This window comes from Tachysurus vachellii, chromosome 7 (assembly GCF_030014155.1).
Source record: "Tachysurus vachellii isolate PV-2020 chromosome 7, HZAU_Pvac_v1, whole genome shotgun sequence".
Lineage (NCBI taxonomy): Eukaryota > Metazoa > Chordata > Actinopteri > Siluriformes > Bagridae > Tachysurus > Tachysurus vachellii.
The window spans coordinates 195,001-220,000 of NC_083466.1; the positions used below are offsets into that span (position 1 = coordinate 195,001).

At 42.4% G+C, this 25,000-nt stretch overlaps 3 protein-coding genes across 5 annotated transcripts in view; 2 read left to right on the forward strand and 1 right to left on the reverse strand.

Moving 5' to 3' along the window:
• The window catches only part of arhgef18a (rho/rac guanine nucleotide exchange factor (GEF) 18a), a 15,110-nt gene extending 13,432 nt beyond the window's left edge, over nucleotides 1-1,678 (forward strand). For both annotated transcript variants that reach the window (XM_060873652.1, XM_060873653.1), the window contains exon 19: nucleotides 322-1,678. In XM_060873652.1, the coding sequence (XP_060729635.1) occupies nucleotides 322-449 (128 nt within the window). In that variant the 3' untranslated portion in view covers nucleotides 450-1,678. The remainder of the gene's footprint in view (nucleotides 1-321) is intronic.
• A 92-nt stretch (nucleotides 1,679-1,770) lies between these two features.
• sppl2 (signal peptide peptidase-like 2) lies at nucleotides 1,771-9,993 on the reverse strand. Its single transcript, XM_060873654.1, has 15 exons — nucleotides 9,875-9,993; nucleotides 8,780-8,896; nucleotides 8,479-8,661; nucleotides 8,314-8,403; nucleotides 8,041-8,180; nucleotides 4,911-5,050; nucleotides 4,617-4,713; nucleotides 4,183-4,299; nucleotides 3,508-3,589; nucleotides 3,345-3,419; nucleotides 3,173-3,235; nucleotides 2,949-3,048; nucleotides 2,782-2,859; nucleotides 2,357-2,517; nucleotides 1,771-2,165 (listed from the first exon to the last, which is right to left on the reverse strand). The coding sequence occupies exons 1-15, from the start codon at nucleotides 9,920-9,922 to the stop codon at nucleotides 2,007-2,009; spliced, it is 1,650 nt and encodes a 549-aa protein (XP_060729637.1). The 5' UTR covers nucleotides 9,923-9,993; the 3' UTR covers nucleotides 1,771-2,006.
• A 5,576-nt stretch (nucleotides 9,994-15,569) lies between these two features.
• dapk3 (death-associated protein kinase 3) overlaps nucleotides 15,570-25,000 on the forward strand; it is a 10,270-nt gene continuing 839 nt past the window's right edge. The window contains exons 1-9 of one of the 2 annotated variants that reach the window (XM_060873655.1): nucleotides 15,570-15,679; nucleotides 17,855-17,947; nucleotides 20,982-21,342; nucleotides 22,953-23,082; nucleotides 23,169-23,217; nucleotides 23,402-23,428; nucleotides 23,713-23,865; nucleotides 24,239-24,284; nucleotides 24,453-25,000. The exon at nucleotides 24,453-25,000 is cut by the window's right edge and continues 839 nt beyond it. In XM_060873655.1, the coding sequence (XP_060729638.1) occupies nucleotides 17,886-17,947; nucleotides 20,982-21,342; nucleotides 22,953-23,082; nucleotides 23,169-23,217; nucleotides 23,402-23,428; nucleotides 23,713-23,865; nucleotides 24,239-24,284; nucleotides 24,453-24,992 (1,368 nt within the window). In that variant the 5' untranslated portion in view covers nucleotides 15,570-15,679; nucleotides 17,855-17,885 and the 3' untranslated portion in view covers nucleotides 24,993-25,000. The remainder of the gene's footprint in view (nucleotides 15,680-17,854; nucleotides 17,948-20,981; nucleotides 21,343-22,952; nucleotides 23,083-23,168; nucleotides 23,218-23,401; nucleotides 23,429-23,712; nucleotides 23,866-24,238; nucleotides 24,285-24,452) is intronic. The other variant, XM_060873656.1, reaches the window with a different exon arrangement.

Sequence of the window (25,000 nt, forward strand, 5' to 3'; positions counted from 1 at the left end):
CACTGCAGGACACACTCACACACACACACACTGCAGGTCACACACACTGTAGGACACACACACACACACACACACACACACACAGCAGGTAACACACACTGCAGGTCACACACACACACACACTGCAGGACACACTCACACACACACATGTTGCAGGTCACACACACACACTGCAGGACACACACACACACACACACACTGCAGGACACACTCACACACACACATATTGCAGGTCACACACACACACTCTTTCACACAGGTTAGGTTGTGTTAGTGTGAACAGACTGAGTGTAAATCATGTGTTCATTTGATGATTTTCAGATGTTCCTCTGGAACACACTCTGAACTCAAAACCTTCACAATCAGTAAACGCTTCCCGAAAATCTGCTCAGCTGCAGAACCACCAGAGAACCAAGAACTGCAACCTGGAGGACGTTGTCTTCTTTTAGGTCTTCACCGTGGATCATCTCTGAACATGAACACACTCAGACTTTACACAGCTTTAAAAAAAACATAATGAATAGAATTTATGTGGCTTTAAGAAAAAAGGAAGGAAATGAATTTTAATGTTTTTAATATTTTACTCCATTACTACTGTTTTCCAGCACTTTCAAAAAAGTGTCTGTGTGTGTCTGTGTGAGTGTGTGTCTGTGTGAGTGTGTGTCTGTGTGAGTGTGTGTCTGTGAGTGTGAGTGTGTGTCTGTGTGAGTGTGTGTCTGTGTGAGTGTGTGTCTGTGTGAGTGTGAGTGTGTGTGTGTGTGTGTCTGTGTGTGTGAGTGAGCGTGTGTGTCAGTGTGAGTGTGTGTGTGAGTGTGTGTCTGTGTCTGTGTGTGTGTGTGTGTCTGTGTGTGTGTGTGAGTGTGTGTCTGTGTGTGTGAGTGTGTGTCTGTGTGAGTGTGTGTCTGTGTGTGTGAGTGTGTGTCTGTGTGTGTGTGTGAGTGTGTGTGAGTGTGTGTCTGTGTGAGTGTGTGTCTGTGTGAGTGTGTGTGTGTGTGTCTGTGAGTGTGAGTGTGTGTCTGTGTGTGTGTCTGTGTGTGTGTCTGTGTGTGTGTCTGAGTGTGTGTCTGAGTGTGAGTGTGTGTCTGTGTGAGTGTGTGTCTGTGAGTGTGAGTGTGTGTCTGTGTGTGAGCGTGTGTGAGTGTGTGTCTGTGTGTGTGTGAGCGTGTGTGTCTGTGTCTGTGTGTGTGAGTGTGTGTCTGTGTGTGTGAGTGAGCGTGTGTGTGAGTGTGTGTCTGTGTGAGTGTGTGTCTGTGTGAGTGTGTGTCTGTGTGTGTGTGTGAGTGTGTGTCTGTGTGTGTGAGTGAGCGTGTGTGTCAGTGTGAGTGTGTGTCTGTGAGTGTGTGTCTGTGTGAGTGTGTGTCTGTGTGTCTGTGTGTGTGTCTGTGAGATTCATCCACAAAAAAAGGGTAAAGTTTCAGGTCAAAGTGCTTTTTTGAATCATTTGTAAATTGTAACTCATTTTAGAGAAGTTAGAATGTTTCAGAACCAGAACACAACGTTAACTTTTATTATTCTGTAACTGTAGATTTTATTAAAACACCTCAAAACTTTTAAAATCCTGTTAAAAAAAACAGTTGGATGACAAAACTTTTGTTTTTATTCTTTTATTGATTCTGAAAAAAGGACATTTGAAACCAGAAGTTTTGGGGTTTTTTTTTAAATAAAATGGAGAAACTGATCCTGATGCCTTGTTGTTAAACCCCACTGAACGTCTGTGTCCAGTGAACACGGCTGTGTTCTAATACAGTGTCAGGTTCACGTCCCCTCTACACTCCTGTGTCTGTAAACAGTTCAGTTTCACGGATAATAAACTGAATTTCAGGTCACAATTAAAAAATCTGAGGTGAATATTATTATTAATAATTTCATAAAGTCTTCCACATTAATTAGGTCCACAGACATCATTCTTTTAAGTCCACTCTTAATTTATTTTGAAGATCGGTTCATTAAAACAGATTAAAAAATGAAATAAGAGAAAAAATAAAGACACAGCTGTAGTTTTGTCTTCAGTGAACTTCACTGACTGTCTCTTCTGTCCTCTGAGGACGTTCTTCCTCTGTAGCTGGAGGCGGGGCTTCACCCTGATTGGTCACGTCACATACTTCTGGCTCCTGGTTGGTCGAGGTTAGTGTTTGAGTGACAGTTGCCATGGAGACAGGAGAAGGCTGAAGAAGGGAACAGTGTGATGGTCAGGAGGAGGAAGTGAAGGTGTAGTGCACTAATGTGAGGTTTGGAACACAGCCACAGGAAGTGACGTTTAATCCGAAAAGCCAAATCTATTTCTTAATTATCAGCAGCTTCTTGTGTTAGTGCTCATTAACGTAGTAGTGTGTGTGTGTGTGTGTAAGTAACTGACCAGAGACACAACCCCGTTCCAAAAGAGTTTGAGTTCGGAGCGCCGGAGCGCCACCACCAGGCTGCACAGCAGAGAACACGGCACCAGGTAGAGGAGAGCCGGCTGAGCCGCCCGCATCAGTAATGCACACGCAAAGCTGAGGACCAGACCCACACTGTACCCTACACACACACACACACACACACACACACCTGTACATCTGCTCATTCATGTCATGACCCAGTCAGCCAATCATATGTCAGGTACAGGTCACATGCTGCAGGTCAACATCATGAGTGTGGCCTGGGAGTGTAACCATAGCAACCACAGTCCCGGTCACTGAGATCTTCTCCACGTTCTGCTGTAGAATGTGGATCTGCATGGAGTTATGGTGCAGCTGCTGCCATGTGATTGGAAAACTCTGTGTGTGTGTGTGAGAGACTCACCCACAGTGGAGACCAGGAAGTAAACCCGTGATGAGTGTATTAGAACATCAAACCTGTGGCAGTAAGCTATGAGCAGACCTGATGAGAAGAGAAGAGCTCGTTGTTTCTGTTGTTGTTCTAAACACAATAATCAGAATAAAGTTCTGAACTAAATCATGTTTCAGTACCAGGAATACAAATGTCTCCTAAACCCAGCAGTAAAAATGGACGATTGCACAGAACCACAGCAGAAAAGTTCAGGTAAGGAACCTTCAGAACCATCGGGAGCTATGCACGACAACACACACACACACACACACACAAATCAACACAAAATGTGACACTGTGTGAAGTCCTATTGTGGAGCATCAGTCCTGTCTCCACCTGTCTGTCTGACTGAGATGAGGCTCACCTTCTCCTGTGAGGATGAATCAGAAGGACCTCCACCTACTTCAACCATGATGCTCTCCCCACTCTACACACACACACACACACACACACACGGCTCAGTGTAATGTTTGTGTGTATATTATATTTATATACACATTACATGATGTAGTGTGTCTGCATGTGTGTGTTTGCACCTTAGTGATGTAAGGTGTGATAAAGACGAAGAAGACGTCATACACTAACAGAGACACAAGCAGCAGTGTGCATACCTGTGGGGTGAAAAACAATTACACAACTACACAATTACACAACTACACAATTACAGAATAAGACAGAATGATAGAATTTATGACTCACTCTGAAGCTGGGCAGTGTGAGGATTTTCATCATGTAGAGACAGCAAGCCATACCCATTGTGTCCTGCAGCACCCACGCCCACCTTGCGCACACACACACACACACACACACACACAGAGAAATGTCTTTGGTGTCATAAACATGATGGAAAATTTAGCTTTAACATGTCTTAACTAAAAATGTCCTCGGGTCACCAAATCTTCTGTGACGGAGGACGCGACGTGTGACGAGACATTCTGATGAAGTTCTTATTTATAGGAACAGATAGTGAGAAGACGTCTGATGTAATATTCAGCACAGATACAGTGTGAACTGCAGTGTTCAGTAATCTGTACACTTTATACTATCAACAGCTAATCAGTCTGAAGGATCTGATCTAATCTAATCTGATCTCTTCCTCAGGTCTTATAGTTGATTAGTTTTAATCTCAGTGTCAGTGCCCACATTAACTGTAGTAAAAGACTCTGTGAACCCATCAGGTTGTTAGTTTAACACCTGGACAGGTGAAGTACAGACACACATCATGTCTGTGTGAAACGAACACAGACATCATCGTTCCTTTTGATTTAGAAAAGAAAGTGTTGTGTATTTTATAGAGAAACAGATTTCATTATCGTCAAAAGACTTTCCCATGAACTGTACTGTAGTGTTGTGTGTGTGTGTGTGTGTGTGTACCGGTCATCATTGCGGAACACACCCCAGGTGATGCTCACACTCACACACACCACACCCAGCAACAGCATCCGCACCTCTGGCCTCTGTTTTAAGTAAGGCAGCTTGTTCTCAGGAACCCTGTTAAACACACACACACACACACACACACACACACACAGTAATTGGCTACATGCCAGATCATGCACTACTATGATAGTGTCCCACGTTGTTCCTGCGACATCACACAACATCACACAGAAAGACACCAGGATCTGGAGGATATAAGGTTCTATTACTCAGATTAGCCTCATAGCTAAAAGGACACATAAGTGCATTGGTTTGTTTCTTCCCACGAGTCGAGGACGAGTCGAGGACGAGTCGAGGACGTGTCGAGGACGTGTCGAGGACGTGTCGAGGACGTGTCGAGGACATGTTGAGATGTAGGAGTTTCTCACCTGCACTTTCCCACAGGAACTCTGCAGACCAAAAGCCAGAGAGTTTGGTACAGACCCACGGAGGAGGTGAGACAGAAAATCCAGATGAAGAAGTACACTGTGGAAAAGCAAAACATCAGGAACTTAACTCAGGACCCCCTTCATCATTGTCATCATCATCATCACAGAGCTGTCAGATCAGTGGAACGCGGCTCTACGTTTCGGCTCTGATTTCAGGAGAGACAGGAAGATAATAGAGAGCGCGCTTGAGGTGAATTCAGTCATGGAGTGTTCCTTAAATGAATAAACACAAACCCAGATAATCGTAGAACATGTAGAGCAGCACCAGCACGAGGCAGCACATCCCCACCCACAGGGCGATCTGGACAGGAGTCATGGTTACTGTCTCCTCTCTCGACTCCTCCCTCTCTCCGCTCTGCTCCTCCTTCATCAGTCTGAAGAGAAAATTGCACTTCATTTAACCCTTTTGTTCCCTGCTGCCCCTAGTGGCCACTGTGAGATAAAACACATTCAATATTAATAGGTCTGTCTCTGTGTGTGTCTGTGTGTCTGTTTCTGTGTGTATGTCTGTGCCTGTCTGTGTCTCTGGCTGTGTGTGTGTCTCTGTGTGTTTCTCTGTTTCTGTCTGTGTGTGTGTATGTCTGTGCCTGTCTGTGTCTCTGTTTCTGTCTGTGTGTGTCTGTCTGTTTCTGTGTGTCTGTCTGTCTGTGTCTGTCTGTTTCTGTGTGTGTGTGTGTCTGTCTGTTTCTGTGTGTGTGTGTCTGTCTGTTTCTGTGTGTGTATGTCTGTCTGTTTCTGTGTGTGTATGTCTGTCTGTTTCTGTGTGTGTGTCTGTCTGTTTCTGTGTGTGTGTGTCTGTCTGTTTCTGTGTGTGTGTGTCTGTCTGTTTCTGTGTGTGTCTGTCTGTCTGTCTGAGTGTGTCTGTCTGTTTCTGTGTGTGTATGTCTGTTTCTGTGTGTCTGTCTGTCTGTGTCTGTCTGTGTGTGTATGTCTGTTTCTGTGTGTGTATGTCTGTCTGTTTCTGTGTGTGTGTGTCTGTCTGTTTCTGTGTGTATGTCTGTCTGTTTCTGTGTGTGTGTGTCTGTCTGTTTCTGTCTGTGTGTGTCTGTCTGTTTCTGTGTGTATGTCTGTGCCTGTCTGTGTTTCTGTCTGTGTGTGTCTGTCTGTTTCTGTGTGTCTGTCTGTCTGTGTCTGTCTGTCTGTCTGTATGTTTCTGTGTGTGTATGTCTGTGCCTGTCTGTGTCTCTGGCTGTGTGTGTGTCTCTGTGTGTTTCTCTGTTTCTGTCTGTGTGTGTGTGTATGTCTGTGCCTGTCTGTGTCTCTGTTTCTGTCTGTGTGTGTCTGTCTGTTTCTGTGTGTCTGTCTGTGTCTGTCTGTGTGTGTCTGTCTGTTTCTGTGTGTGTGTGTGTCTGTCTGTTTCTGTGTGTGTGTGTCTGTCTGTTTCTGTGTGTGTATGTCTGTCTGTTTCTGTGTGTGTATGTCTGTCTGTTTCTGTGTGTGTGTCTGTCTGTTTCTGTGTGTGTGTGTCTGTCTGTTTCTGTGTGTGTGTGTCTGTCTGTTTCTGTGTGTGTCTGTCTGTCTGTCTGAGTGTGTCTGTCTGTTTCTGTGTGTGTATGTCTGTTTCTGTGTGTCTGTCTGTCTGTGTCTGTCTGTGTGTGTCTGTCTGTTTCTGTGTGTGTGTGTGTCTGTCTGTTTCTGTGTGTGTGTGTGTCTGTCTGTTTCTGTGTGTGTGTGTCTGTCTGTTTCTGTGTGTGTATGTCTGTCTGTTTCTGTGTGTGTGTCTGTCTGTTTCTGTGTGTGTGTGTCTGTCTGTTTCTGTGTGTGTGTGTCTGTCTGTTTCTGTGTGTGTCTGTCTGTCTGTCTGTCTGAGTGTGTCTGTCTGTTTCTGTGTGTGTATGTCTGTTTCTGTGTGTCTGTCTGTCTGTGTCTGTCTGTGTGTGTATGTCTGTTTCTGTGTGTGTATGTCTGTCTGTTTCTGTGTGTGTGTGTCTGTCTGTTTCTGTGTGTATGTCTGTCTGTTTCTGTGTGTGTGTGTCTGTCTGTTTCTGTCTGTGTGTGTCTGTCTGTTTCTGTGTGTATGTCTGTGCCTGTCTGTGTTTCTGTCTGTGTGTGTCTGTCTGTTTCTGTGTGTCTGTCTGTCTGTGTCTGTCTGTCTGTCTGTATGTTTCTGTGTGTGTATGTCTGTGCCTGTCTGTGTCTCTGTTTCTGTCTGTGTGTGTCTGTCTGTTTCTGTGTGTCTGTCTGTCTGTGTCTGTCTGTGTGTGTATGTCTGTTTCTGTGTGTGTATGTCTGTCTGTCTGTCTGTCTGAGTGTGTCTGTCTGTTTCTGTGTGTGTGTGTCTGTCTGTTTCTGTGTGTGTGTGTCTGTCTGTTTCTGTGTGTGTATGTCTGTCTGTTTCTGTGTGTGTGTGTCTGTCTGTTTCTGTGTGTGTGTGTCTGTCTGTCTGAGTGTGTCTGTCTGTTTCTGTGTGTGTATGTCTGTTTCTGTGTGTCTGTCTGTCTGTGTCTGTCTGTGTGTGTATGTCTGTCTGTTTCTGTGTGTGTGTGTCTGTCTGTTTCTGTGTGTATGTCTGTCTGTTTCTGTGTGTGTCTGTCTGTTTCTGTCTGTGTGTGTCTGTCTGTTTCTGTGTGTATGTCTGTGCCTGTCTGTGTTTCTGTCTGTGTGTGTCTGTCTGTTTCTGTGTGTCTGTCTGTCTGTGTCTGTCTGTCTGTGTCTGTCTGTCTGTCTGTATGTTTCTGTGTGTGTATGTCTGTGCCTGTCTGTGTCTCTGTTTCTGTCTGTGTGTGTCTGTCTGTTTCTGTGTGTCTGTCTGTCTGTGTCTGTCTGTGTGTGTATGTCTGTTTCTGTGTGTGTATGTCTGTCTGTCTGTCTGTCTGAGTGTGTCTGTCTGTTTCTGTGTGTGTGTGTCTGTCTGTTTCTGTGTGTGTGTGTCTGTCTGTTTCTGTGTGTGTATGTCTGTCTGTTTCTGTGTGTGTGTGTCTGTCTGTTTCTGTGTGTGTCTGTCTGACTGTCTGAGTGTGTCTGTCTGTTTCTGTGTGTGTATGTCTGTTTCTGTGTGTCTGTCTGTCTGTGTCTGTCTGTGTGTGTATGTCTGTTTCTGTGTGTGTATGTCTGTCTGTTTCTGTGTGTATGTCTGTCTGTTTCTGTGTGTGTGTCTGTCTGTTTCTGTCTGTGTGTGTCTGTCTGTTTCTGTGTGTCTGTCTGTCTGTGTCTGTCTGTCTGTGTCTGTCTGTCTGTCTGTATGTTTCTGTGTGTGTATGTCTGTGCCTGTCTGTGTCTCTGTTTCTGTCTGTGTGTGTCTGTCTGTTTCTGTGTGTCTGTCTGTCTGTGTGTGTTTGTCTGTCTGTCTGAGTGTGTCTGTCTGTTTCTGTGTGTGTGTGTCTGTCTGTTTCTGTGTGTGTGTCTGTGTTGTTGTTTCTGACACCGTTTTATCTCTTGGACACCGCTCCAGTATCCTCCTCCTGCTACTGTCCCCACAGCCATGAGGAAAATCACCAACACGCTGTAGTCCACCACCGGATCACGAGGAGAGTACAGCACCACCTGCTTTCTGTCTCTGAAGCGCTGCAGAGTGACACACACACACACACACACACACACACACACACAGTAACCATGGAGACACAGAGAGTGGAGTTTCCTGTGGGCGGAGCTTTCAGTAGGACGTGTCTGTGATTGGTCAGAGTTGAGTAAATACCATGTGGATGTCCAGCATGTCAGTGTAACTAATTAAAGCAAGAGGAACGTTGATCTCGTCGTACTGAGACGTGTTCCCCTTTGGAGGAATCTGAGAAAAACAAGAAGAAACGAATAAGAACCCCATTTTTATAGCACACTGAAAGGTCAGAGGTCAGATCCTCACCAGCCATTCTTTGCTGACGATCAGGAGGCCTTTTGCACCGTTGTTTTGGGCCAAACGGACTTTTTCATAAAATGTGCAATTCCCACGCATCACCATGGCAACACAGTCAGGAAACCCGCCATCCATGATGTCGGAGTCGGAGCAAAGTACAGACGGGGTCAGATCATACACCTCCACTGCGGACTGAGGACACGGCATGACACAAACTGACCAATCAACATGGAGTATAAGTGACATTAACTCTGAGAACTTTTCTGAACTACTGTAAGATTTGCTCGGTCTCTCTCCGTTTCCCCCTCACCGTGGTTTGGAGGTGTTGAGGTAAGGGAGTCCAGTGGGAGTTGAAATGGATGCAGTAATCTTTCCCTCTGCTTTCTCCCAGATCACTGAAATGAGCCACACCATATTCTCCTAAAACCTGCAGGAACAAAACACCACATCTGTAAAAGTATAGCTGTGTCCTGAACCACACACTTCACAGAGCTGCTGCTTAGTGTGTGACTCACTGACTCATTCACTCACTGAATCTTTTACTGATTCACTGAGTCACTGACTGACTGAAGTGAAGTAACAGTAAGAAATATTGGCTCATTGTGTTCCTTCTGATAGGAGTAAAGAATAGAATACGTTTAATAACGATAAGAACAATATTGTTGTTATTATTGTTGTTATTATTACTATTGTTGTTGTTATTATTATTGTTATTATTATTATTTTTATTATTGTTGTTATTATTGTTGTTTTTGTTATTATTAATATTTTTTATTATTGTTGCTATTATTACTATTGTTGTTATTATTATTGTTGTTATTGTTGTTATTACTATTGTTGTTGTTATTATTATTGTTATTGTTATTATTATTATTTTTATTATTGTTATTATTGTTGTTTTTGTTATTATTAATATTTTTATTATTGTTGTTATTATTATTATTGTTTTTGTTATTATTAATATTTTTATTATTATTATTGTTGTTGTTGTTATTGTTATTGTTATTATTATTATTATCCTTTGGGAAAGTGACGTGTTTTTTAAATGTCTTGTCCTGTGTTAAATAAAGCTCGGTGTTTATTAATATTAATAGGTAAACTACAGCATGTCTTCCTGGAACACAGAGCTGAGGTCTACTAGATCAGCTCTACATCTCTACTGAACACATTACCATGTCCATCTTTACTGAACACATTACCATGTCCATCTTTACTGAACACATTACCATGTCCATCTCTACTGAACACATTACCATGTCCATCTCTACTGAACACATTACCATGTCCATCTCTACTGAACACATTACCATGTCCATCTTTACTGAACACATTACCATGTCCATCACGATAAAAATCAGATTAATAATCAGACTAATGCTGGAGTCTGTGAATAAACACTTCATACCTGTGTGATGAGAAGAGCAGCGCAGATCAGCGATAATAAACACCTCATGATGATTATCACACCTGCCGCATCCGCGCGCGCACACACACACTGTGACGTAATAATGACATCAGTCTCCTTCCGATTGGCTCACACTCCTGTCAATCACATCACAGTTTCCATATCAGCGGTTCAGGGGCCGCGAGCACAAACACTTCAAGTGCACTACCAAGGGTCACTAGGTAGGGACACTGCATCTGGTTACAAACTGGGGCTCTGATGGAGAAGGAAGTGCATTTCACCCTGTGTGGTAATATAGGGAGTGTACACGTGCACTATGTACAGTTTAGAGGGTATATATACATCCCATAAGGGTCTATACCCTCTCTGTATAATAAACATTCATTCAGCACTTTATGTCCTACATAGACAAAGAGCCTGAGACCAGATAGATTCTTTAATCAGACACTAGAGATCAGACCAGATCAGATAGATTCTTTAATCAGACACTACATTAGAGATCAGACACTACATTAGAGATGAGACCAGATCAGATAGATTCTTTAATCAGACACTACATTAGAGATGAGACCAGATCAGATAGATTCTTTAATCAGACACTACATTAGAGATGAGACCAGATCAGATAGATTCTTTAATCAGACACTACATTAGAGATGAGACCAGATCAGATAGATTATTTAATCAGACACTACATTAGAGATCAGACCAGATCAGATAGATTCTTTAATCAGACACTACATTAGAGATGAGACCAGATCAGATAGATTATTTAATCAGACACTACATTAGAGATGAGACCAGATCAGATAGATTCTTTAATCAGACACTAGAGATCAGACCAGATCAGATAGATTCTTTAATCAGACACTACATTAGAGATCAGACACTACATTAGAGATCAGACCAGATCAGATAGATTCTTTAATCAGACACTACATTAGAGATCAGACACTACATTAGAGATGAGACCAGATCAGATAGATTCTTTAATCAGACACTACATTAGAGATCAGACCAGATCAGATAGATTCTTTAATCAGACACTACATTAGAGATGAGACCAGATCAGATAGATTCTTTAATCAGACATTACATTAGAGATGAGAACAGATTAGATAGATTCTTTAATCAGACACTACATTAGAGATGAGACCAGATCAGATAGATTCTTTAATCAGACACTACATTAGAGATGAGACCAGATCAGATAGATTCTTTAATCAGACACTAGAGATCAGACCAGATCAGATAGATTCTTTAATCAGACACTACATTAGAGATCAGACACTACATTAGAGATGAGACCAGATCAGATAGATTCTTTAATCAGACACTACATTAGAGATCAGACCAGATCAGATAGATTCTTTAATCAGACACTACATTAGAGATCAGACCAGATCAGATAGATTCTTTAATCAGACACTACATTAGAGATGAGACCAGATCAGATAGATTATTTAATCAGACACTACATTAGAGATCAGACCAGATCAGATAGATTCTTTAATCAGACACTACATTAGAGATCAGACACTACATTAGAGATGAGACCAGATCAGATAGATTCTTTAATCAGACACTACATTAGAGATCAGACACTACATTAGAGATGAGACCAGATCAGATAGATTCTTTAATCAGACACTACATTAGAGATCAGACACTACATTAGAGATGAGACCAGATCAGATAGATTCTTTAATCAGACACTACATTAGAGATGAGACCAGATCAGATAGATTCTTTAATCAGACACTACATTAGAGATGAGACCAGATCAGATAGATTCTTTAATCAGACACTACATTAGAGATGAGACCAGATCAGATAGATTCTTTAATCAGACACTACATTAGAGATGAGACCAGATCAGATAGATTCTTTAATCAGACACTACATTAGAGATCAGACCAGATCAGATAGATTCTTTAATCAGACACTACATTAGAGATGAGACCAGATCAGATAGATTATTTAATCAGACACTACATTAGAGATCAGACCAGATCAGATAGATTCTTTAATCAGACACTACATTAGAGATCAGACCAGATCAGATAGATTATTTAATCAGACACTACATTAGAGATGAGACCAGATCAGATAGATTCTTTAATCAGACACTAGAGATCAGACCAGATCAGATAGATTCTTTAATCAGACACTACATTAGAGATCAGACACTACATTAGAGATCAGACCAGATCAGATAGATTCTTTAATCAGACACTACATTAGAGATCAGACACTACATTAGAGATGAGACCAGATCAGATAGATTCTTTAATCAGACACTACATTAGAGATCAGACCAGATCAGATAGATTCTTTAATCAGACACTACATTAGAGATGAGACCAGATCAGATAGATTATTTAATCAGACACTACATTAGAGATCAGACCAGATCAGATAGATTCTTTAATCAGACACTACATTAGAGATCAGACCAGATCAGATAGATTATTTAATCAGACACTACATTAGAGATGAGACCAGATCAGATAGATTCTTTAATCAGACACTAGAGATCAGACCAGATCAGATAGATTCTTTAATCAGACACTACATTAGAGATCAGACACTACATTAGAGATCAGACCAGATCAGATAGATTCTTTAATCAGACACTACATTAGAGATCAGACACTACATTAGAGATGAGACCAGATCAGATAGATTCTTTAATCAGACACTACATTAGAGATCAGACCAGATCAGATAGATTCTTTAATCAGACACTACATTAGAGATGAGACCAGATCAGATAGATTCTTTAATCAGACATTACATTAGAGATGAGAACAGATTAGATAGATTCTTTAATCAGACACTACATTAGAGATGAGACCAGATCAGATAGATTCTTTAATCAGACACTACATTAGAGATGAGACCAGATCAGATAGATTCTTTAATCAGACACTAGAGATCAGACCAGATCAGATGATACCTTAGATCAGATCAGATTCTTTAGATCAGACACTACATTAGAGATGAGACCAGATCAGATAGATTCTTTAATCAGACACTACATTAGAGATCAGACCAGATCAGATAGATTTCTTTAATCAGACACTACATTAGAGATGAGACCAGATCAGATAGATTATTTAATCAGACACTACATTAGAGATGAGACCAGATCAGATAGATTCTTTAATCAGACACTAGAGATCAGACCAGATCAGATAGATTCTATAATCAGACACTACATAGAGATCAGACCACTACATTAGAGATCAGACCAGATCAGATAGATCTTTAATCAGACACTACATTAGAGATCAGGACCAGATCGAGGATAGAGATTCTTTAATCAGACACTACATTAGAGATAGACCAGATCAGATAAATTCTTTAATCAGACACTACATTAGAGATCAGACCAGATCAGATAGATTCTTTAATCAGACACTACATTAGAGATGAGACCAATCAGATAGATTCTTTAATCGAGACACTACATTAGAGATCGAAGAGACAGATCAGATAGATTCTTTAATCAGACACTACATTAGAGATCAGACCAGATCAGATAGATTCTTTAATCAGACACTACATTAGAGATGAGAACAGATCAGATAGATTCTTTAATCAGACACTACATTAGAGATCAGACCAGATCAGATAGATTCTTTAATCAGACACTACATTAGAGATGAGACCAGATCAGATAGATTCTTTAATCAGACACTACATTAGAGATGAGACCAGATCAGATAGATTCTTTAATCAGACACTACATTAGAGATGAGACACTACATTAGAGATGAGACCAGATCAGATAGATTCTTTAATCAGACACTAGAGATCAGACCAGATCAGATAGATTCCTTAATCAGACACTACATAACAGAACAGAACAGATCAAATAAAATCTTAAATCAGACACTACATAAGAGATCAGACCAGATCAGATAGATTCTTTATTCAGACTACATTAGAGATCAGACCAGATCAGATAGATTCTTTAATCAGACACTACATTAGAGATCAGACAGATCATTAGATTTATCAGACCAGATCAGATAGATTCTTTAATCAGACACTACATTAGAGATCAGACACTACATTAGAGATGAGACCAGATCAGATAGATTCTTTAATCAGACACTACATTAGAGATCAGACCAGATCAGATAGATTCTTTAATCAGACACTACATTAGAGATGAGACCAGATCAGATAGATTCTTTAATCAGACATTACATTAGAGATGAGAACAGATTAGATAGATTCTTTAATCAGACACTACATTAGAGATGAGACCAGATCAGATAGATTCTTTAATCAGACACTACATTAGAGATGAGACCAGATCAGATAGATTCTTTAATCAGACACTAGAGATCAGACCAGATCAGATAGATTCTTTAATCAGACACTACATTAGAGATCAGACACTACATTAGAGATGAGACCAGATCAGATAGATTCTTTAATCAGACACTACATTAGAGATGAGACCAGATCAGATAGATTCTTTAATCAGACACTACATTAGAGATCAGACCAGATCAGATAGATTCTTTAATCAGACACTACATTAGAGATGAGACCAGATCAGATAGATTATTTAATCAGACACTACATTAGAGATCAGACCAGATCAGATAGATTCTTTAATCAGACACTACATTAGAGATCGGACACTACATTAGAGATCAGACACTACATTAGAGATGAGACCAGATCAGATAGATTCTTTAATCAGACACTACATTAGAGATCAGACACTACATTAGAGATCAGACACTACATTAGAGATGAGACCAGATCAGATAGATTCTATAATCAGACACTACATTAAAGATCAGACACTACATTAGAGATCAGACACTGCATTAGAGATGAGACCAGATCAGATAGATTCTTTAATCAGACACTACATTAGATCACACCAGATCAGATAGATTCTTTAATCAGACACTACATTAGAGATCAGACCAGATCAGATAGATTCTTTAATCAGACACTACATTAGAGATGAGACCAGATCAGATAGATTCTTTAATCAGACACTACATTAGAGATGAGACCAGATCAGATAGATTCTTTAATCAGACATTAGAGATGAGACCAGATCAGATAGATTCTTTAATCAGACACTACATTAGAGATCAGACACTACATTAGAGATGAGACCAGATCAGATAGATTCTTTAATCAGACACTACATTAGAGATCAGACACTACATTAGAGATCAGACACTACATTAGAGATGAGACCAGATCAGATAGATTCTTTAATCAGACACTACATTAGAGATCAGACACTACATTAGAGATCAGACACTGCATTAGAGATGAGACCAGATCAGATAGATTCTTTAATCAGACACTACATTAGAGATGAGAACAGATCAGATAGATTCTTTAATCAGACATTACATTAGAGATCAGACCAGATCAGATAGATTCTTTAATCAGACACTACATTAGAGATCAGACACTACATCCCTCCTGTACCCCTGGTCTCTACTGCAGTACATTTAATAAACTGACTCTGGGCTTCACTTTACACACTAATTAGTGAGATACTGGTGCTCTGGGTGTACATTGAGGATAGTGTCATATAAATACGCGACACTAGTGAACAGGGCGTTCACTAGAATTGTGAACATCACCAAAACAACCTGATGACACGTGAGCACATTGCTGAGGAATGCAGCCTGCGTCATCACATCGGGCCGCTGGTGGGGTTGGAGGTGACGTCATCAGCGCTCGCCGCACAGGAGTGTGTGTGACGTCAGTGTGCGTTGGCTCATCAGTGTGAATGCAGCAGTCATAAGGACCGTAAGTAGCTTTATAAACATTATATAAACATTAATGTTGGTGTATTCATGTATATAACGTAGTCATCTCGGTACATTAGAGTAAGTAAAGTGTAAAAGTCTCAGAATAACAGCTGCTTATATAAAGATCCTGTTTTTACTGTCTTTAGGTGCTCTTTAACACCACATTAGCCATTAGCTAGTGACTGAACACAGAGACTAACACCACATTAGCCATTAGCTAGTGACTGAACACAGAGACTAACACCACATTAGCCATTAGCTAGTGACTGAACACAGAGACTAACACCACATTAGCCATTAGCTAGTGACTGAACACAGGGACTAACACCACATTAGCCATTAGCTAGTGACTGAACACAGGGACTAACACCACATTAGCCATTAGCTAGTGACTGAACACAGAGACTAACACCACATTAGCCATTAGCTAGTGACTGAACACAGGGACTAACACCACATTAGCCATTAGCTAGTGACTGAACACAGAGACTAACACCACATTAGCCATTAGCTAGTGACTGAACACAGGGACTAACACCACATTAGCCATTAGCTAGTGACTGAACACAGAGACTAACACCACATTAGCCATTAGCTAGTGACTGAACACAGGGACTAACACCACATTAGCCATTAGCTAGTGACTGAACACAGGGACTAACACCACATTAGCCATTAGCTAGTGACTGAACACAGGGACTAACACCACATTAGCCATTAGCTAGTGACTGAACACAGGGACTAACACCACATTAGCCATTAGCTAGTGACTGAACACAGGGACTAACACCACATTAGCCATTAGCTAGTGACTGAACACAGAGACTAACACCACATTAGCCATTAGCTAGTGACTGAACACAGAGACTAACACCACATTAGCCATTAGCTAGTGACTGAACACAGGGACTAACACCACATTAGCCATTAGCTAGTGACTGAACACAGAGACTAACACCACATTAGCCATTAGCTAGTGACTGAACACAGGGACTAACACCACATTAGCCATTAGCTAGTGACTGAACACAGAGACTAACACCACATTAGCCATTAGCTAGTGACTGAACACAGGGACTAACACCACATTAGCCATTAGCTAGTGACTGAACACAGAGACTAACACCACATTAGCCATTAGCTAGTGACTGAACACAGAGACTAACACCACATTAGCCATTAGCTAGTGACTGAACACAGAGACTAACACCACATTAGCCATTAGCTAGTGACTGAACACAGGGACTAACACCACATTAGCCATTAGCTAGTGACTGAACACAGAGACTAACACCACATTAGCCATTAGATAGTGACTGAACACAGGGACTAACACCACATTAGCCATTAGCTAGTGACTGAACACAGGGACTAACACCACATTAGCTAGTGACTGAACACAGAGACTAACACCACATTAGCTAGTGACTGAACACAGAGACTAACACCACATTAGCTAGTGACTGAACACAGAGACTAACACCACATTAGCTAGTGACTGAACACAGGGACTAACACCACATTAGCCATTAGCTAGTGAATGAACACAGAGACTAACACCACATTAGCCATTAGCTAGTGACTGAACACAGGGATTAACACCACATTAGCTAGTGACTGAACACAGAGACTAACACCACATTACCCATTAGCTAGTGACTGAACACAGGGACTAACACCACATTAGCCATTAGCTAGTGAATGAACACAGAGACTAACACCACATTAGCCATTAGCTAGTGACTGAACACAGGGACTAACACCACATTAGCTAGTGACTGAACACAGGGACTAACACCACATTAGCCATTAGCTAGTGACTGAACACAGAGACTAACACCACATTCTGTCTGTCTGTCTCTCTTTCTCTCTCTCTCTCTCTCTCTCTCTCTCTCTCTCTCTGTCACTCTCTCTCTCTGTCACTCTCTCTCTCTGTCACTCTCTCTCTCTGTCTCTCTGTCACTCTCTCTCTGTCACTCTCTCTCTCTGTCACTCTCTCTCTCTGTCACTCTCTCTCTCTGTCTCTCTGTCACTCTCTCTCTGTCACTCTCTCTCTCTCTCTCTCTCTCTGTCACTCTCTCTCTGTCACTCTCTCTCTCTGTCACTCTGTCTGTTTCTCTCTCTCTCTCTGTCACTCTCTCTCTGTCACTCTGTCTCTCTCTCTCTCTCTCAGTAGTGAGGATCAGGTGTGAGGTCAGTGAGTCATGGCTGCTTTCAGACAGGAGGATGTGGAGAGGTTCTATGAGATGGGGGAGGAGCTGGGCAGGTAAGATCCACCCCTTTCCTCTGCTGTGTTCCAGATGTTCTTGATGACCTCATCCCTATTGTGGAGAATCAAGTGCACGATGTAGTACACTTACAGTATGTTTACCCGAGGACGTGTCCCAATCCACACGCGCTGTTCACTATATAGTGCAGACACTCGTCATTATCAGTACACTGAGGACGTGTCCCAACACACGCTGTTCACTATATAGTGCAGACACTCGTCATTATCAGTATGCTGAGGACGTGTCCCAACACACGCTGTTCACTATATAGTGCAGACACTCGTCATTATCAGTACACTGAGGACGTGTCCCAATCCACACGCGCTGTTCACTATATAGTGCAGACACTCGTCATTATCAGTACACTGAGGACGTGTCCCAACACACGCTGTTCACTATATAGTGCAGACACTCGTCATTATCAGTACACTGAGGACGTGTCCCAACACGCGCTGTTCACTATATAGTGCAGACACTCGTCATTATCAGTACACTGAGGACGTGTCCCAACACACGCTGTTCACTATATAGTGCAGACACTCGTCATTATCAGTACACTGAGGACGTGTCCCAATCCACACGCACTGTTCACTATATAGTGCAGACACTCGTCATTATCAGTACACTGAGGACGTGTCCCAACACACACGCTGTTCACTATATAGTGCAGACACTCGTCATTATCAGTACACTGAGGACGTGTCCCAACACACACGCTGTTCACTATATAGTGCAGACACTCGTCATTATCAGTACACTGAGGACGTGTCCCAATCCACACGCACTGTTCACTATATAGTGCAGACACTCGTCATTATCAGTACACTGAGGACGTGTCCCAATCCACACGCGCTGTTCACTATATAGTGCAGACACTCGTCATTATCAGTACACTGAGGACGTGTCCCAACACACGCTGTTCACTATATAGTGCAGACACTCGTCATTATCAGTACACTGAGGACGTGTCCCAATCCACACGCGCTGTTCACTATATAGTGCAGACACTCGTCATTATCAGTACACTGAGGACGTGTCCCAATCCACACGCGCTGTTCACTATATAGTGCAGACACTCGTCATTATCAGTACACTGAGGACGTGTCCCAACACACGCTGTTCACTATATAGTGCAGACACTCGTCATTATCAGTACACTGAGGACGTGTCCCAATCCACACGCGCTGTTCACTATATAGTGCAGACACTCGTCATTATCAGTACACTGAGGACGTGTCCCAACACACGCTGTTCACTATATAGTGCAGACACTCGTCATTATCAGTACACTGAGGACGTGTCCCAACACACACGCTGTTCACTATATAGTGCAGACACTCGTCATTATCAGTAGACTGAGGATGTGTCCCAACACACACGCTGTTCACTATATAGTGCAGACACTCGTCATTATCAGTACACTGAGGACGTGTCCCAACACACGCTGTTCACTATATAGTGCAGACACTCGTCATTATCAGTACACTGAGGACGTGTCCCAACACACACGCTGTTCACTATATAGTGCAGACACTCGTCATTATCAGTAGACTGAGGACGTGTCCCAACACACACGCTGTTCACTATATAGTGCAGACACTCGTCATTATCAGTACACTGAGGACGTGTCCCAACACACGCTGTTCACTATATAGTGCAGACACTCGTCATTATCAGTACACTGAGGACGTGTCCCAACACACACGCTGTTCACTATATAGTGCAGACACTCGTCATTATCAGTACACTGAGGACGTGTCCCAACACACTCTGTTCACTATATAGTGCAGACACTCGTCATTATCAGTACACTGAGGACGTGTCCTAATACACACGCGCTGTTCATTATATTGTACACATAAGCACAGAGGAAACGTGTCAAGGCTGATGTGAAGTTGCTGTTTGTTAGCATTAACTAGGCGTTACTATGGAAACCACAATAAATTCAAATGAGGAACAGTGTTCATTATGTAGTGATTAGTGAACATTGTCACGTGTATTCACACGTCAGGATCTCTGACCTTTCTTTTGTTTAGTTTGAGTGTTACAAAACATGTAATGTTACTACAGCGGTTACTATAGCTACACACTGGGGTATTTGTTCTAATGGGGTACAGGGTAAACACACACACAGCAGGACAAGTGATGGTGTTTTCCTTAATAAGGAAGTGGAGTTTGGTGTGGATGACCTCATCACTGCAGTATGCAGCTACACACACACATACACACACTGAGTTTAGACTCAGAACCGTAATATATAATTGTGTCTTAAATAACACACTCTACATGCTACACACTTATGTGATTGTGTGTATGTGTGTGTATATGTGTCTAAGTATATATAGTGAGATGTGTGTGTATATATAGCGAGGTGTGTGTGTGTGTGTATATATATATATAGCGAGGTGTGTGTGTGTGTGTGTGTATATAGTGAGGTGTGTGTGTGTGTGTATATATAGCGAGGTGTGTGTGTGTGTATATATATAGCGAGGTGTGTGTGTGTGTGTGTGTGTATATATAGCGAGGTGTGTGTGTGTGTGTATATATAGCGAGGTGTGTGTGTGTGTGTATATATAGCGAGGTGTGTGTGTGTGTGTATATATATAGCGAGGTGTGTGTGTGTGTATATAGTGAGGTGTGTGTGTGTATATATAGCGAGGTGTGTGTGTGTATATATAGCGAGGTGTGTGTATATATAGCGAGGTGTGTGTGTGTGTGTGTGTATATATAGCGAGGTGTGTGTGTGTGTATATATAGCGAGGTGTGTGTGTGTGTGTATATATAGCGAGGTGTGTGTGTGTGTGTGTATATATATAGCGAGGTGTGTGTGTGTGTGTGTGTGTATAGTGAGGTGTGTGTGTGTATATATAGTGAGATGTGTGTGTGCACTATTCTAGATTAATGTTATGTTTCCAGAGTGACTTGTTATAGTTGATGTTATAGTTTATAAATCTCTTAATTCTAGTGTCTTGTCCAGCATGGAAGTCCTCCATATGTGTGTGTGTGTGTGTGTGTGTGTTTGTGTGTCAGTGGGCAGTTTGCTATTGTGCGTAAGTGCCGTGAGAAGAGCTCGGGGGTGGAGTACGCTGCCAAGTTCATCAAAAAGCGGCGTTTATCATCGAGCAGGCGAGGAGTGAGCCGAGAGGAGATCGAGCGTGAGGTGAACATCCTGCGGGAGATCCAGCACAGCAACATCATCACGCTGCACGACATCTTCGAGAACAAGACGGACGTCATCCTCATCCTGGAGCTGGTGTCTGGAGGAGAGCTCTTTGATTTCCTTGCTGAGAAAGAGTCACTGAGTGAGGAGGAGGCCACGCAGTTCCTCAAACAGATCCTGGATGGAGTTCACTACCTGCACTCCAAACACATCGCCCACTTCGACCTCAAAGTACACACACACACACACACACACACACCTCACTATATACACACACACACACACACACACACCTCACTGTATACACACACATCTCACTATACACACACACACACACTCCTCACTATATATACACACACACCTCACTGTATACACACACCTCACTATATACACAAACATCTCACTATACACACACACACACACCTCACTATATACACACACATACATCTCACTATACACACACACACCTCACTATATACACACACACATACACAAACATCTCACTATACACACACACACCTCACTATATACACACACACATACACAAACATCTCACTATACACACACACACACCTCACTATATACACACACACACACCTCACTGTATACACACACCTCACTATACACACACACACCTCACTGTATACACACACCTCACTATACACACACACACACACACACCTCACTATATATACACACACCTCACTATATATACACACACCTCACTATATATACACACACCTCACTATATACACATACATCTCACTATACACACACACACCTCACTATATACACACACACACATACACAAACATCTCACTATACACACACACACACACACCTCACTATATACACACACACACCTCACTGTGTACACACACATCTCACTATACACACACACACACCTCACTATATACACACACACACCTCACTGTGTACACACACCTCACTGTGTACACACACATCTCACTATACACACACACACACCTCACTGTATACACACACCTCACTATACACACACACACACACACACACACACACACACCTCACTATATATACACACACCTCACTATATATACACACACCTCACTATATACACATACATCTCACTATACACACACACACCTCACTATATACACACACATACACAAACATCTCACTATACACACACACACACACACCTCACTATATACACACACACACACACCTCACTGTATACACACACCTCACTGTATACACACACCTCACTGTATACACACACCTCACTGTATACACACACCTCACTGTATACACAAACACACACACCTCACTATATACACACACCTCACTATATACACACACATCTCACTATACACACACACACACACCTCACTATATACACACACACACATACACAAACATCTCACTATACACACACACACACACACCTCACTATATACACACACACACCTCACTGTGTACACACACCTCACTGTGTACACACACATCTCACTATACACACACACACACCTCACTATATACACACACACACCTCACTGTGTACACACACCTCACTGTGTACACACACATCTCACTATACACACACACACACCTCACTATATACACACACACACCTCACTGCTCTAACAGTGTTGCAGACAGTGAGCAGGCCGTTGTAGTGAGAGCTTTATTTACTGTGAAAGCTGTTTAACAAAAACACTTCTTTACTCCACATAAATATCTCTTCTATACAGCGTCCCATTTATTCCTATTTGTGACTGAAGGCGTCAGGAGGGTTGTGTTCAGTCTGATAGTGTTGTTATTTATTGTGTAACCTGACTGGTGACCTTTGTGTGTTGTAGCCAGAGAACATCATGCTGCTGGATAAAAACGTCCCCAATCCCAGGATCAAGCTGATCGACTTTGGCATCGCGCATCAGATCAAAGAAGGAAATGAGTTTAAAAACATCTTTGGAACACCAGAGTTTGTTGGTAGGACTTGTGATTTATTCTGCTTTACAATACAGTTTACAGTTTGTTTTAAAGTGCTGATGATTTCTCCTTATCTTTATAAACAGCTCCAGAGATCGTGAATTACGAGCCGCTCGGCCTGGAGGCAGACATGTGGTTAGTGGTGTAACAAATCCATCTAAAGCACTGTACATGACCACCTATAACCTCACAGTAAACAACCATAACACAGACAAGAAAAAGAAGATAACAAATGGATATTGGATTTGAGTAATAATAACAATTAGAATAATAATTGTGTGTTTGTGTTGTGTGTGTGTGTGTGTGTGTTTCCCTGTAGGAGCATCGGGGTCATTACATATATTTTGTAAGTCTGTTCTTTATTTGTGTCTCAACACTTCACAACATTCTAGAATAATTATAAAAACCTACTGTGACCGTTTAAAGTGTTACTAACATCACACACACACACACACACACACACAGGAAGTTGTGGTAATGTAATTAATAGATATTTACAATCTTGTGTCTGATCTCTCATTGAGTCTGATCATAACCTGCTGTTTATAAAGATGAGTGTTTCACTTACAGAGGAGATGTTCTACATCAGTGCTGAACTGTGTGTGTGTGTGTGTGTGTGTGTGTGTGCAGGTTGAGTGGAGCTTCTCCTTTTCTCGGCGAGACCAAACAGGAAACACTGACCAACATCTCAGCTGTAAATTATGACTTTGATGAGGAATATTTCAGTAACACCAGTGAACTGGCCAAAGACTTCATACGTAGACTTCTGGTTAAAGACCCAAAGTGAGACACACACATACACACACACACTCTCTCACACACACATACACACACACACACACACACACACACACTCTCTCTCACACACACACTCTCTCACACACACACTCACACACACACACACTCACACACACACACTCACACACACTCACACACACTCACACACACTCACACACACTCACTCACACTCACACACACACACACACACACACACACACACTCACACACACTCTCTCACACACACACACACTCTCTCACACACACTTGCTCACACACACACGCACACACACACACTCTCTCACACATTCACTAACAAGTACTAGCTTATAGCTTCCAGTTTAGCTTGATGATTATGATGCGCTTTGTGTCTTTTCAGGAAGAGGATGACAATACAGGACAGTCTGGAACATCCCTGGATCAAGGTGTGTACTCCACTCTTCTCTCTCTCTCTCTCTCTCTCTCTCTCTCTCTCTCTCTCTCTCTCTCTCTCTCTCTCTCTCTCTCTCTCTCGCTCTCTGTGTTCATGTTGTTAAAATGATGTGTACAGTAGCGATGTAATAAACACATGTTGTTGTGTTGCACCCGTGCAGGTGATAAAGCGCCGTAACGTGCGTCAGGAGGATAACTGCGGTCGCCGTGGTGAGCGTCGGCGTTTGAAAACGACTCGTCTGAAGGAGTACACCATAAAGTCTCACTCCAGCATGCCTCCCAACAACACCTACATCAACTTTGAGCGTTTCTCCCATGTGCTGGAGGAGATCGCCGTCGCCGAGGATGCGCTGCACCAGATGGAGCGCAACCGCCGTGTCTGCCGCGATGACGTGACCGCACTGCTGTCCATCTTCGAGGAGAAGGAGAGCTGGTACAAGGAGGAGAACGAGAGCATCAGCAAAGAGCTGAACCGTCTCCGGTCCGAGATGCAGCGGGCTCAGAGTCAGCGCCGCCACAACCAGGAGGAGACGCGCAACACCACACTCACCACTAACGCCCTCAAACGCAAGTTCACTCGTCTCGAGGGCAAGTATGACGCGCTGGCCGAGCAGGTGGCTTCTGAAGTGCGCTGGGTAGAGGAGCTGGTGCGCTCCATCGCCGTCGACAACGGGGACGTGCACGGCACCGGCCTGCCATGAGTGCAGAC

What these genes read in the sequence shown, in the direction of transcription:
- sppl2 (XM_060873654.1), bottom strand. Translation starts at nt 9,922, where the DNA reads ATGAGGTGTTTATTATCGCTGATCTGCGCTGCTCTTCTCATCACACAG. An exon ending in GGTGTCCAAGAGATAAAACG is followed by an intron (nt 5,051 to 8,040) that starts GTGTCAGAAACA and finishes TTTTCTCTTCAG; the next exon opens with ACTGATGAAGGAGGAGCAGA. An exon ending in CATGTTCTACGATTATCTGG is followed by an intron (nt 4,714 to 4,910) that starts GTTTGTGTTTAT and finishes GCTTTTCCACAG; the next exon opens with TGTACTTCTTCATCTGGATT.